Raw genomic sequence first — 13751 nt, forward strand, 5'->3', positions numbered from 1 at the left:
TCATGGCATAGCTGGCCCATTCCACTGGTCATCACTGCAATAGCAGAGACACATCTGTCTAGCTGCAAGATGACTGGAACCTTCCTTCATGCTTTAATGCACAGAGATCCCTGTGGGCTTGGTTAGCAATATCAGGCTATGTGTGGAATCTCAACTTTTTTTTGCCCCCAGGGCCTGGCAGGAGGTTTTGCTAGCCTCTCCTCTCATACTCTTGCTTTTATTCTACCCTTTTTGTTGGTGTATTTACTGAAGAAATGAATGTATTTGGAAGGGTTTTTTGGACAAGATTTCTCCCTCTTAATTTGCCTTAATATCAACTAATCAATCTGCCATCTGCAAGGCTAAGGGGTAGGGTTTCCACAGTGATCTCGACACTGTCCCTGCATTATATGAGAATGAGGATCTGAGAAGCCAATGGGAGAATCACAAGACCAGGTGACAGGTGTTCTAATGGTGGATATGGAGTCCAGAGAAGCTTGTAGTGGGGAAGAAGGTGACATTACTCATGATGGTGGCACTTGAGGGAATTCTGAAGACTCTATCAGACCAAAGTGGACAACCGAGAGAGAGAGAGAGAGAGAGAGAGAGAGAGAGAGAGAGAGAGAGAGAGAGAGAGAGAGAGAGAGAGAGAGAGAGAGCGCTGATGTCTGGAAGGGCTTGGGTATATAGAGCATTAGCTGTGGCAGAGACGGACAATTCTAGAACGAATTGTTGAGGGTCTATTGATGGCAGATTGACAAACAGGTGCACCTGTTAATTGTCCTGCTCTGGGGGATGACATGGCTGGGCCTGTAGTGCAAGGAGGTGACTTTCAATGTCCAGAGGTAGAGCAGTTCATGTGGAGCTGAACTCAGAAGACCTCATACCCCTCCCCTGAAAGAACTGGGTTTCTCCCCTCAGGGAGACAAAAGCACTGGGCTGGCTCATGATACACAACTGACTGGCAGCTGTGAGGTGAGCGGTAAGGTAGAATCAGGGTGTTGTATCGTGCAGGTAAGTGATGAGGCGCAGTAGTGGGATGGGGGAGCTCAGCTCCTGAAGGCATTCAGGGCTTCGTGGCTGGATAGATGTGAGAGTCGGGATGGGAATAGGCTTCTCTATTTAGGATAGCTTGCAGGTTTCTGCCTTGGGAAACTGGGCAGTGAGTGGTACTAGTTATAAAGGGTGGACACATAGACACTCACTTCTAATGTGTCATCTGGTCTCTTTTGACCACTGTAGTTGAATGAAACCTTCACTTGCCTAATAGGGAGGCTGAACGTATTCCTTGGCTTTCTACTCCACACCTCCAAGGAATACAGAATTCTCATGGATACTACAATGTTTGCAACTGATGATTTCTGTAGACATCTCTGTCCCAATCAAATAGGACAGCACCCAGCCTGGATGCCAACAAAGCCTCACCCCACAGGTGCCTTTGGGTATGTCAGCAAACTGACCCCATCCACATCTGTGAGCCTGGTACTCTGTGTACAGAGCCCTGCTGCACGAGCCTGGAATGCACAGAAAGAAACAACTCCAGACAGAATATCAGGAGTCCTTCAGAAGGGGTATAGGTCCACATGAGGAAGGAGACAGCTCACTGGCTGGGAGGATCATCCTGGAGCAAACTGAGCCCAGGCTAAGAATGGAAGATGAAACGAACAGAGTTAAATGCATGTGGGGTAGGAAGCAGTCCAGGGGGAGTTAACAACAGGGGCATGGAGCAGTGTGACTTACCCACAGACTTCTAATGAAGCCAGAGTTGGTTAAGTGAGTGAGAAGGTGAGGAGGAGGTGAGGGAGATATGGGAATAGTAGGAGGAGACAAATTATAAAAAGCTGTCTGCCATACAATGGATTTTGAGTTTTCTCCTAAAGACAACTGAGAATTATGGGAGAATTGTAAACATGGCCTGACATGAGAGTTGTGCTTTAGAAGCATACACACTGAGGAATGGCTGAAAGCCGTGAGACCAATTACTGGGCTGTAGCAAGGGTCTGGCTAGGGAGGAGGCAGATCTTCAGCAGGCAGAGTCTGGCCTGGGATAATAAGTGAGTAGGAATTTAACTGTCCATAAATGTGGGTGTGCAGTAGATAAGCGTCTGGGCTGGGTTAGTAAGGACAAGATAGAACTTAATTGCCCATAGAGGTGGGGATTCCTTGGCCCCTCAATGTCCTCTGTTGGCTAATGGGATCACTTGCTCAACCACTGACTATCCATGGTCCAGCCATGAGGACTCGCAGGTTCTAGCCTGACACACAAGCGGGGACCTCCGCATCTGCTTCCCGTTGAGCCCCTAGCATCAGCATGGTCACCTTGTCACACACCACGATTAGTTAAGGTCTCCCTTTTCCCTACTGTTCCCTAGCAAAGTCTTCCTGGCCTTGAGCTCCTTTGTGCCCATTTTTGCTGGCCAGCTTTTGAGGGAGGTCCTCCCTAACCATTACCTCCCCCTCCTCTATGGTACTATGATCCATCTGTTTGCTTGTTTTTCCACTATACCATGAGGTCCTAGAGGGCGGGACTGGGTCTCATTGCTTCAGTGAACCACTGATGTCTGTCAGTGTGCCAAGCGCATACCAGACATTTAATGTAGAACAAGAGAAAATTTCCAAACCTTTCCTGATTCCCAGTATTGCCATGTCCTTGATTCTCTTCAATTGTTATCATCTAGAATAAAGGTGGGCCAACCTTTTCTGTAAAGGGCCAGACTGAAAATAGTTTCTAGTTTGAGGATAATATACACCCCATAGCAACTTCTCTACTCTGTTGGCTTAGCATGAACACCACCACACACAGCATGGGCATGGCTGTGTTTCAATAGAAGTTTATTTACAAAAATAAAGCAATGATCTGTATTTGGTCCAAAGGCCATAGCTTGCTATCTCCTGGGCTAGGACATCCTTTGAAGGCCTTAATTGTAGTCTTCTGTAAGATTTCTTCATTATAAGAGCTAATGCCTTCAATGAAGTTAATTTAACTCTGTTCTGAGATCCTTCCACACATCAACTTATATAAAACTCACTACAGTCAGGTACCGTGATGACTTATATTCCACAAGCTGGATTGCCAGACTCAGAGATGTGAGGTAGCTTGCCTAGGCTCCCACAGGTAAGTGGAAGAATGGCACTTGCCCAGGTAGCCAGAGGCCAGGCTCCGTTATTATCAGATCATCCCGCAAGGCCTTAGGTCCACAGGCAAGAAGACTGTGACCTCACTGCTCAGTCATCCAGCTACCTCTGTGGCTGGATCTCAGCAGTGACTATGTGCTCAACACAGAACATCTTCCTCTGTAGGAGGAGGGCTGAACAATGCCAGGAAGAGAGGACCTGATTGCATATGGTCACTGCATCAGGCCCTTTTTGCAGACCTAGGGCAGAGGACACCACTCACCAAACCATCTCTAAAAAGGGAGTGTGTGATTATTAGGCCTGTAATGGATAAATACTGCTTTGAAGGGCAGAACTCAGAGCCATAAAATGACTTGCATCACTGGCTAGCAGTGCCATGGATGTGAACCACGCTTCAAAGCACTGGCTGTAATGTAGGGGTTCATTATGCCCAGAAGACTGCTCAATGCACACAGTGCTGCTGCAGCTTCCGGATAGTCTCTAGCACAAGGTACTGCAGCCCACACTTTCTTTTTCCTCCTTCAATGGACATTGTTTAAGGACAGGATCCTGTAATGATTCATTAATTAACGTGCAGATCAATCATGCTCTCAAAGCACATTATGCGGCAGGAGAAACAGCAGCCTGAGAAACAGGTATGGTCATAGAGGCACATTTGTATACAGCTCAGACACCCGACGTAAACCCATTAGATAAATGAATAAACAAACCCATCACCCAGGGCATAATTACAGAGCACCTGCCATGTGTGCCAAGCACTGAGTGAGCTGCTTCCTCTAAGTTATGGCCTGAAAATTCAGTGCAGCATTGAAATGCCAAGGAAACAGTGTAGATGGTAGGTGTTGAGGCTGCTCAGAAGAGGAAGAATGATGGAAGGAAGGTTCGCGAGAGGGGTGGGTGCACTGGACCTGGCAGTGTGGCCAAAGGTGCAGTCTTGGGACAGGCAGTGCTGAGCAGAGAAAAAGGAAGCAGGGAGAGCAGCTGAGGCAGGGAGAAGAAGGTGATCTGCGGAGGGGGCAAGCAGTGAGAACCAGTAGCCTGGTTATCATGGCCAAGTTCATAGGCAGCTATGACTCAGCGTGAAGGGAAAACTGTAGGCAGAGAGCCTAGGTGGGAGCTGATGCAGGGTCCAAGGGCAGGAGCTTGAGTCTATATTCTTGGCAAAGAGTGGGCGGGGGAGGATTGGCTGGAAACCAGGCCTTTCAGTACATGGCTATTTGCCCTGAGAATCATCTAGGATGGAGTGGGACCAGGGAGGATGTACTCAAGTCTCGGGGGGAGCATCTCCCTTCCTGATCCTGCTGTCCAGGATCAGCATAAGGACAGGCCTCCATGTCCTGCCAGCCTGTGCCCAAGGTTGCTCCCAGAGATCTGACAACTCAGGGAAATTTCTGCAGGGAGGGACAGGGAAGATAATCTACAGAGTCTGTTTTTATGTAATAAGGGCCTTTGTATAACAGCTTCTTAGTCTGGCTGACCTCTGCTGTCCATCCCCTGCTCTGCCAAAGGCCAGGAGGTTGTACCCTCATCCCACTGTCCCCAGCAGGGCTGTAGATCGGGCTCTTCTGGGCTGAAGACTGAATCTTTAGGGATCTGACGAGAGGGGCCTACAGCAAATTCTCCCAGGAGCTAGGAACTTACTGGAACTTTAGTCATGACCTCATTAAATTTGATGATGTTGAGAGCAGTGGACTGTTCCATTCAGCCATTGCCTCATTCATTCAGTGGCTGGCTTAGACATTCCTTCATTCAGCAATCCATGCAATAGTATACTTTTGCCAAGTGCTAGGCTCTGTATGGGGGGCGGAGAGGGAAGGGTGGGTGTGGGGGATCAGGTCCATAACATAGCTGCCATTCTCAGAGGCCTTAGTCTGGAGGAAGAGTCACAGTAGGAAAGGGGGGATGTAGGTATACAGAACACAAGGTAGTGTAATGATTGCTAAGACAGGATGCTCAGGAATGGGGCAAGCACAATCTTGGCTAGGAGGTAGCAGAGCATGTCCTAACAACAAGGAAAGGTTTGCAGGGACACTAGGACCTAGGCCATGGGGTGGTGGAATGGCATCCTGTGATGTGACATGTATAAAGGAAAGGAATCTGTGGAGGCTGTGTGTGTGGAGGGGGCCAGAATGGAGAGGTCTGAGTGTGAATGTTTGTTGAATGAATAAGCAAGTGAGACAATGGATCAACAAATGTGTTCCTGAGATTGGCACTAGCCAGTAATCTCTTGGCTATAGAGTTGTTTCTCAGTTCTGCCAATCTATAGAGGGTAGAGTGGCCTTGGTGATCTGCAAGCAGAGAGTAATTACAACACGATTATCTTTGGCTTTGAATTTCAAGGAAAGAGCTTTCTTTCTTCTTTCTCTCCATGCCATCTCCATCTTCCCTCCCTCCCTTCTTCATTCTCACTCCCTTTTGTTCTGTCTTTCTTGTTTCACTTTTGTCATCTTCTTTTCTATCAAAGGTGGATTAGCTTTCCTGTCTTGGATCCTCAGCATAGAGCTGATGAGAAGCTACAAATTAACAATGGATGTGTACAGGTTGGGGGATGACATAGGTCTGGGTTTCCCTTCTGACCACAGGAGTATCATCTGTCTTGCCTTCCGTGGGAGAGCTGAATGACCCTAACCAGGGGAGGCCCCAGACCCTGGGGAGGACTCAGGCCCTACGTGGGTGGAGACACATCCAGGAGCTCCTCCTCCATCCATTATTGATGCATGAAAGCCTCTGTGGAACTCCTCTGCTGAGCAGAGATTAAATGCAAAGCCACATGTCTTGGGTGCTCAAAGGGAAATAGATGCTAAACACTGCCCAATGTGATGGGCACACAAAGAGAAGGTGCTGTGAGAATACTGCAGAACAGATCAAGGACCAAGACCTGGTGGGCACCAAAGGCTGCTCAGAAGAGTGGCTGTAAGACTGTATCTCCCAGAGTGGATAGAAACTTGCCTGGAGAACAAAAGGTATAGAGGACAGCATGTGGGCCCCACAGAGATCTGAAAGGGCCCACAGTGGGTAGCCCCCTTGCTTTCCTAGGGACCACAGCTTGGCTTATCAAAGCCATTGAGGTACTATTTAAAATGAAGGATCCAAGCGATGACTCCAAAATAGAGGTTACCTCCACAAAGGCTTGGAAATAAGTGTCTTTAGCTCCCAAATATTTCTGATGATCAGACAAGGTTGGGGAATGTCATGTAGGCAGATATAATGTCCACCCTAGTATGAGATAAGTGTTGTGAGAAATAAGATAGCACAAATGTCCAAGGGCCGCCATTGGTTCAAGATGGAAAGCACTGAGCCATCACCCACCGACTTACCCCAAGTGTCTACCATATGCCAGGCATCATGAAGTCCCTTAAGAGCACTGAGTAAGACCCTTTTCCTTCCCCAGTTCCCACACACTCAGCGTCCACATCCCATCTCAACCCTGAACTCTCATCTATCTGCTCCTCCAGGTCTCCAAAAGTCCTGGTTGATGGCCACAGTCTTCCTACTGGAGTGATGCTTTAGTCTGCTACCCGTTGTTGCTCTCCCAGGGCATCTTTTAAAAACTTAAGACTTTGGGGCTGTGGCTTGGCTTCAGAAGACAGCATGACCTTTACCCTTCCTGCTCATTCTAGGGCTGCTAGTCCCAGTGCTTCCCGTCTCTGAGGCCCGGGTTTATCCAGACGCACAGCACAGCACAGTGCTAAGTATGAGGGAATCAGAGACACAAAGACTGGGTTTGAATCCCAGCCTGGCCACTTACTGTTTCTGTGCTATGGTTGCTTCCAAACTTTTACCTATCCACCAACTGGATCTTCATCAATCAAACTGGACTGTTAGAACCTAATCCATGGTGCTACTAAGAGAAGGAATTCAAGCCATTTGTCCAGAGGGATTAGCTCAGTGGTTAACACAGGAGAGAGACATACTATAAAAACTATTCTTGTTATTAATAACAGTAGAACTATTAGCCTTAAAATCTTCTGTTCCAAGACAGAATCCAATTGTCTTTGCCAAGCACACAGGCTCATCATGATCTGGATCCTGCTGCCCTTTCTGGCTTTGTTCTAGTCATATTGGTCTAGTCATATTAAATTCTTTACAGTTCTTAAGAGGCTTTCCCAAACTTCAGTGCCTTTGCATGTGTGCTCAGGTTGAGATACTGGTTTCATCCTTCAAGTTCCTGCTCAAATATTACCTCTTATGAAAAACTCCCTTGACCTTCCAGTTAGTGGGTTTTCCTTCCATCCTCATTAGGCCTTGTTGGTACTTTTAGTTTTTATTTACAGGCCTGTCTTCACTCCTCTGAGCTCCTCCCTAGAAGAGGTTTTATTTGAAGTCAATGAACCAAAGAATGTTCATTTCACCCTCAAGGGTAGAGTCTATATTTACAGTCTATGAACCAATGAATATTCATCTCAAAAACATAGTGATCTTTGAGAGACTATGCTTTTTTGCTGAAGGAGATACCCTAGGATCAAGTGACACAGGACCCATTGTGTCTCCCCTGTGAACCAGTCACCTGAAATGAGGTAGGATCTCAGAATCTGCTCCCCCACTATATACAAGCAGAAGTTTCTATGCTTTTGACCTAGACTTTGTTATTACAGCTTACGACTTCTAGCTTTCTCCTATGAGTGTTTCTTGGCTTCTCTCCTGACTATCAGAATGAGGCTCTCTGAGACCTTCTGGACTGCCTCAGTATTTCCTGAAACCCCGCTCCCAGGATGTACGAAGATGTGCGGACAGGCTTCTGCATCTGGAGTGTGCCCATCAGAGGGATTTGCTTCTAAAGCCTAGGCTGCTATGGCACACAGAACTTATGTACAGGGGCCAATATGGAATCAATGACCACACAATGGACAAGTCTAGACCTATGGGCATCTATCAGATTGTTTGCAAGAAAACGTAGGACTGGAGCACATTCCCCTGTATATCATACCTTCAAGTTTAGAAGGAAGGGGAGATAAATGTTTGTGAAGATTTCAAGTTAGAGCCCTCAGGTCCATAATTTACTAAGTTTATGTTAGTCAGTCCTTCTTCTGGTCTACCCTCCATCCCTCCTGCATGAATGTGACCAAAAAAAAACCAGTTTTATAAGTTTTATACAATGAGAATAAGTCTTTCTTTGTAAAATGCAGTGCTGAGCAGTTGTGGGTGTTTCCTTAACTATGGCACTTGAACCAAAGGATTTTGAGCTGTTGGGTAAAATTTAAAAATAAAAAGCCCTTTTAAAAAACAAAGTAGTACTATAGATTGCATTATTCTCCCTCAAATTCCTGTGCTGCAGCCCGAGTGGACTGGATGATTCAATTTGGAGGGAGGCTATTAAAGTTAAATGGGGTCATGAATCTGGGTCCCTAATGAGAGTGGCCAGGAGACCTTATGAGTAGAGGAGGACCCAGGAACTCTGCAGAGTAGGAGCCCCACGAAAACTCGCTCGTGCCCTGAGCACACAAAAAGGGCGTTGGAGGACACAGAGTGCAGATGGCCATCTGAAGGCAGTAAGACAGCCCTTACCAGAAACCAAACTTGCCAGCACCTTGAGCATGACTTCTAGCCTCCAGAACTGGGAAAGTAAATGAATGTCTATTGTTTATGCCAAACACCTGCTGTGGATTTTTGTTACAGAAGTCAGAGAAAATTAACATAATGGAAAACATTCAGAGTCCGGAACATAAAGCTCTGTAACTCAGAGCATAAAGCTGTCTTGGGTCTCTCTAGTGGAGAAGAGGATAGGAACCAAAAGACAGGCCTTTAGGAAGGCCCCCCTGAATAAAGCAGGCTGGTAGGAGCTGGAAGACAATCTGTCTGCCTCTTACTTCCCATTGCTATGCTGTGGTAAACTACAGGCTGAGTCAAGGTGGACCTTAAAACTGAGTTAGAAAACAAAACTTCTGCTGAGGCTCTGTACCCAGAAGTGGGTCTCCACAGGGGTTCAGGCCTTCATGTCATGGGTAGTTTAAAATCTTTATACTAAGAAGTTAGTTTGAGAGGGTTAGGCTGACACTGCTCTAGCACAAGGCAGAAGCAAATGTACATTTTCTCTGGAAGCAGCTACCATCTCTACCACCATCTACCCAGGTGTCTAAGAATCTCCACAGTTTATGACCAAAGATACCTCAAAGTAAAAAAATTACACAGCAAGGAAGAGAACATATTATTGGGAGACATGAAAGGGAAAAACAGACCATAGAATCATACTTGCAAAGACTTCAGATACTGGCATTAACTCAAAATGGAAAATCATTCTGTTTTATATAATCAAGAAATTAAGCAAAGATCTATGGTTAAAGAGTAAGGGACTATAAAATATGACCAAGAACATTTGACAAAGAATAAAGTAGGACTTAAGAGATGAAAAATTATAGTTGAAACTAAAATAAATCTTCAGCAAATAAATTTAGCAAATGTTAGATGTAGCTGAATAGAGAATAAGTGAATGGGAAGAGAGAGGAGAGAAAACATAAGAGGAGCTATGAAATATAGAAAACAAGATGAGAAAGATAAGACTTCTGGGAGAAGAGAAAGAATGAAAGAAAAGCAGCAGGATGAATGACTAAACATTTTCACACACTGATAAAAATCACCACTGATACATTTGAAAAGATTAATGAATTGAAGAAGAATGAATTAAAAAAAAAAAACCTACACCTAGACCTGCCAGTGAAACTGTAGAATATAGGGGACAAAGAACGGCATGGGAAGGCACTCATCACCCAAAGGACTGACAGAGACAATGGGAGCTGGAAGATGTTGGAACAACATCTCCACGTGCATAGAACATTACCATCAGCTCAGTCAAATATCCAGGGAACACTGGTGTTCTTTCAAGAATGAGGTAGATGGTAGGGGGAGCTTTAAGCAATGGGAATTGAGAAAGCTTGCCATCAACAGCAAAACAAAAACAAACCCCCCCCAAAAAACAAAACTTCAAAAACATGTGCTTTGAGCGTAAGGATATTCCCAAGAGTAGGACAGATATGGAAGAAAGAATGACAGACAAAAAAAACTCTGGTAAATATGTGACTGTCTGAATAGACATTAGCTTCATTAAACAAAACTATAATTTGTGAAGAGTGCAGTAGCATGAAAATATACACATATACATATATGCATACTAATACACACATCTCATAGTATAGTGGGAAATTAAGGTCATGGTGTGTAAAAATCCTTGAATTTTTCAGGAAAACACAAAATTAATGTTGAATTATACATATTAATATTTCTAGGATATTTTTATTGTAACCCTGAAAGAAGAGAAATAATGTGCTGAGTTCTCTAATGAAGAAACTCAATTTTTTTAAAAAAAATCCAGCCATACTAGATGCTGGTGTCTCACATTTGTAATCCTAGCTATTAAGGAAGCTGAGATTTGAGGATTGAGATTCAAAGCCAGCACAGGAGAAAAAAGGACATAGTACTCTTATCTCCAATTACTCATCAAAAAATCCAGAAGTGGAGGTGTGACTCAAGGAGTAAAGAAACAGCTTGGAGTGAATCAAGTCAGCACAAGGCCCTGAGTTCAAACCCCAGTACCAGCGCACACACACACACACACACACACACACACACACACACACACACACACACACACACACACACACACACACACACACACACACACACACACACACACACACACACACACACACACACACACACACACACACACACACCAATTAAAAAAAAAACACTAAGTTATCCAACCATGCACAAAGCACATATAAAGCATAAGGAAGCAAAGAGATCATAGTAAGAAAATAGCAAAGATTTATTAAGGATCACAAGAAATGAATGTAGCAGCTACTTGGAAAAAAATCTTTAATGTGAAAAATATTACCATAGATAAAAGAGGACCAGCTGAAATAATAGGAAAATATATACTTTTCAACTTATATGTCCTAGTAAGAATCTCAAAATATATAATGTAAAAGTCAACAGAACTTCCAAAGACTAAGAGACAAATGTGCTATTACAGTGGTAGGTTTTAATACTCCTCCCTCTGAAATGGATAGATCAAGAAGACAAAAATCAGTGATCATAGAAAAGATATAAAAGTACTTCTTTAACAAGTTAATATATATGATGAATGTATATACATACACATGTATACTATAACTATTTATACAAAGCTACAAAATACCCCACGTTTTGTCAAGTATATATAAAATACAGGTGAAAATGACCATTTCTGCTCCAAAAAGAACATCCCAATAAAGTCCTATTTATATAAAATAAACAGGGTTCTATAACTACCAGCTTAATAATCACTAACAGAAAGAGAAATTCATTGTTGGGAAACTCATATGTACTTCTAAACCATTCATGGCTGAAAGATGAAGCAGTGATGGAAATTGAAAAAAATATGCCCCCCAGGGCTGGAGAGGATGAACCTCAGCTCTGAGAAAATATAAGTAAAATTCAGGGGGAAATAAAGACTTTAATAGAAGTACTGTGTATAAAAATCTGTAGTGCTTGGTGTGGTGTTTTACTCAAGGAGCTGAGATTGGGAGGATCATAGTTCTAATTCATGAGACTCCATCTTAACAAATAAAACAAACCTGGGTGTAGTGGACCATGCTTATTATCTTAGCTATTTGGAAAGTCTAGGAAGGAATATCATAGTCCAGGCTAGCCAGGTCATAAATGTGAAATCTTATTTAAAAATAACTGATACAGAAAAGGACTGGTGGCCTGACTTGAGTAGTAGTCCCTGTAAGCACCAAAGAAAGAAAAAAGAAAAAAAAAAGGTCAAGAAGTATAGTCAAGGTAGTTCTCAGAGGAAAATGTGTAGTTTTAGCTGTTTAAATAGGATTAAAAAATGATGGCTTGAGCATGCAAAATTAAGATGCTAGAGGAAGAAAAACCCAAATGACCCAGAAGGAAGGAAATAATAAAAAGCAGAAAGCATGAAAATAATTATAAGGTACAGCAACTAGTCCATTGAAAAGACTAACAAATGTGCAAGTTCTAACAATACTGATATAAAAAATGAGAAATTAAAAAGGAAAGAGAAACACACTAATAGTAAGAATCATAAATCTGGAATAGTATGTACAACTTTATTCTCAATAGTTGTGAAAACATAGTAAAATGTACTCAAGTCAATTTTCAGATGGCCTAAACTATCCTTTAGTCATTACATTTATTAAGCATATAGTCTAAATCTTCCAACAAAGAAAACACCAGAGTAAGACAGTTCTGCTGAAAAATTCCACCAAACTATCAAGGCCAAAGTTGTGCAATTACAAGCTTTTTAATCACTATCAGAAGGGTAGAGAAATTCAGTGTCTGGAAAATCAAATGCATTTCTAAACCATTAATGGCTGAAAGATGAAGCAGTGATGGAAACTGGAAAAAAAATTCACCCTAAGAATGGGAAGACAGCTTAGTGACAGCACATAAAACAATGCCTATCATCAATGATTTGACCGTACTACAACTCTACTATTATGAGTGAGGAAGAAAGTGAAAGGTACACTGATAGGAAAGGAAGAAACAAAATGATCATCCTTTGAAGCTAATAACTTATCTATATAGAGATAAAGAAATCAAAAAGATGTAATATATATATATATAAATCAAAATACAAAATCCATCTCTAAGTAACATCAAGAAACAAGTAGGAGACACAGTTAAAAATATATGACTTATAATAGCAATAAGACATATAGGCTATTTAGAAATAAACATATATGACATTTGTAATGGCAAAACAAAATTGTAGAAGCTTATCAAAGCCATGAATGAAGCTCTATGCAAGCAGAGAGGTATATGAAAATCATAGACTAAGTATCATAAAGATGTATGTTCTCCAATTGATTTGTAGTTTAGATATAATTGAAGATGAAGATTCAAATAGTTTGTTGTAGACCTTGCTGTAAAACTTGAAAGCGAGAACAAAAGATACAGAAACGAACAACAACAACAAAACTAAACAGGAAATAAAGATGTTACAAAGATACACATAATAGTGTAAAACTATACACACCACAGAGTGAATCTGATTTAGAATACAGTACATACAACATGATTATATTTATATGAAGCACAACTATGTGCAACCCACACATGTTTAGGGTTATGAAGGTAAATGGGAAATACAATGGAAAGTGAAGGTAGTACATCAGTGGTAGTTGTTAACTTGGATCGCACATAGAATAGAATAAACATACATCACTGAGGTCACTATGTTTCCTTTTTCCCTTTCCCAGGTGATGGGTACATGGGTGTTTACTTCATTGGCAATACTACTATACCTTGGTAATATTTTATAAATATGTTTTTATTTCTTTACTTTTAATAAAAGCCATTTTAAAGGAATGGTCTGCACAGGAGCTACAGCACCAGGTAGGGTTTGAAAAACTCTGTAGATGAATTACCCCCAAGCTGCCCACAGGACTCTCCCCATCCATCCCAGCTTACCTTGGCAGGGTTGAGCGCTGTGATGATCCACACACAATGTGCATTGTTGTCATACTGAATGGGGAAATTGGGGGAGGTGATGATGCCTGAGGGGCCTCGAAGGTGGGCATCACACATTCGAGCTATAGAGAGGAGATAAGACATGCCTTTTAGTTTAGACCACCTCTGGTTCCCATTCCTACCTCTTCTCTAAGCCCATAGGAGACAGAATGTGTCCAGCT

The 13751-nt window shown here is 42.8% G+C and overlaps 1 protein-coding gene across 1 annotated transcript in view; it reads right to left on the reverse strand.

Annotated features, from left to right (window-relative positions):
• Positions 1-13751, reverse strand: part of Csmd2 (CUB and Sushi multiple domains 2) — a 535187-nt gene that overhangs the window by 237838 nt on the left and 283598 nt on the right. Inside the window, exon 10 of the mRNA XM_070008973.1 lies at positions 13531-13652. Within this exon, the coding sequence (XP_069865074.1) occupies positions 13531-13652 (122 nt within the window). The remainder of the gene's footprint in view (positions 1-13530; positions 13653-13751) is intronic.

This window comes from Dipodomys merriami, unplaced genomic scaffold (assembly GCF_024711535.1).
Source record: "Dipodomys merriami isolate MVZ:Mamm:240054 unplaced genomic scaffold, mDipMer1.0.p SCAF_71, whole genome shotgun sequence".
Taxonomy (NCBI): domain Eukaryota; kingdom Metazoa; phylum Chordata; class Mammalia; order Rodentia; family Heteromyidae; genus Dipodomys; species Dipodomys merriami.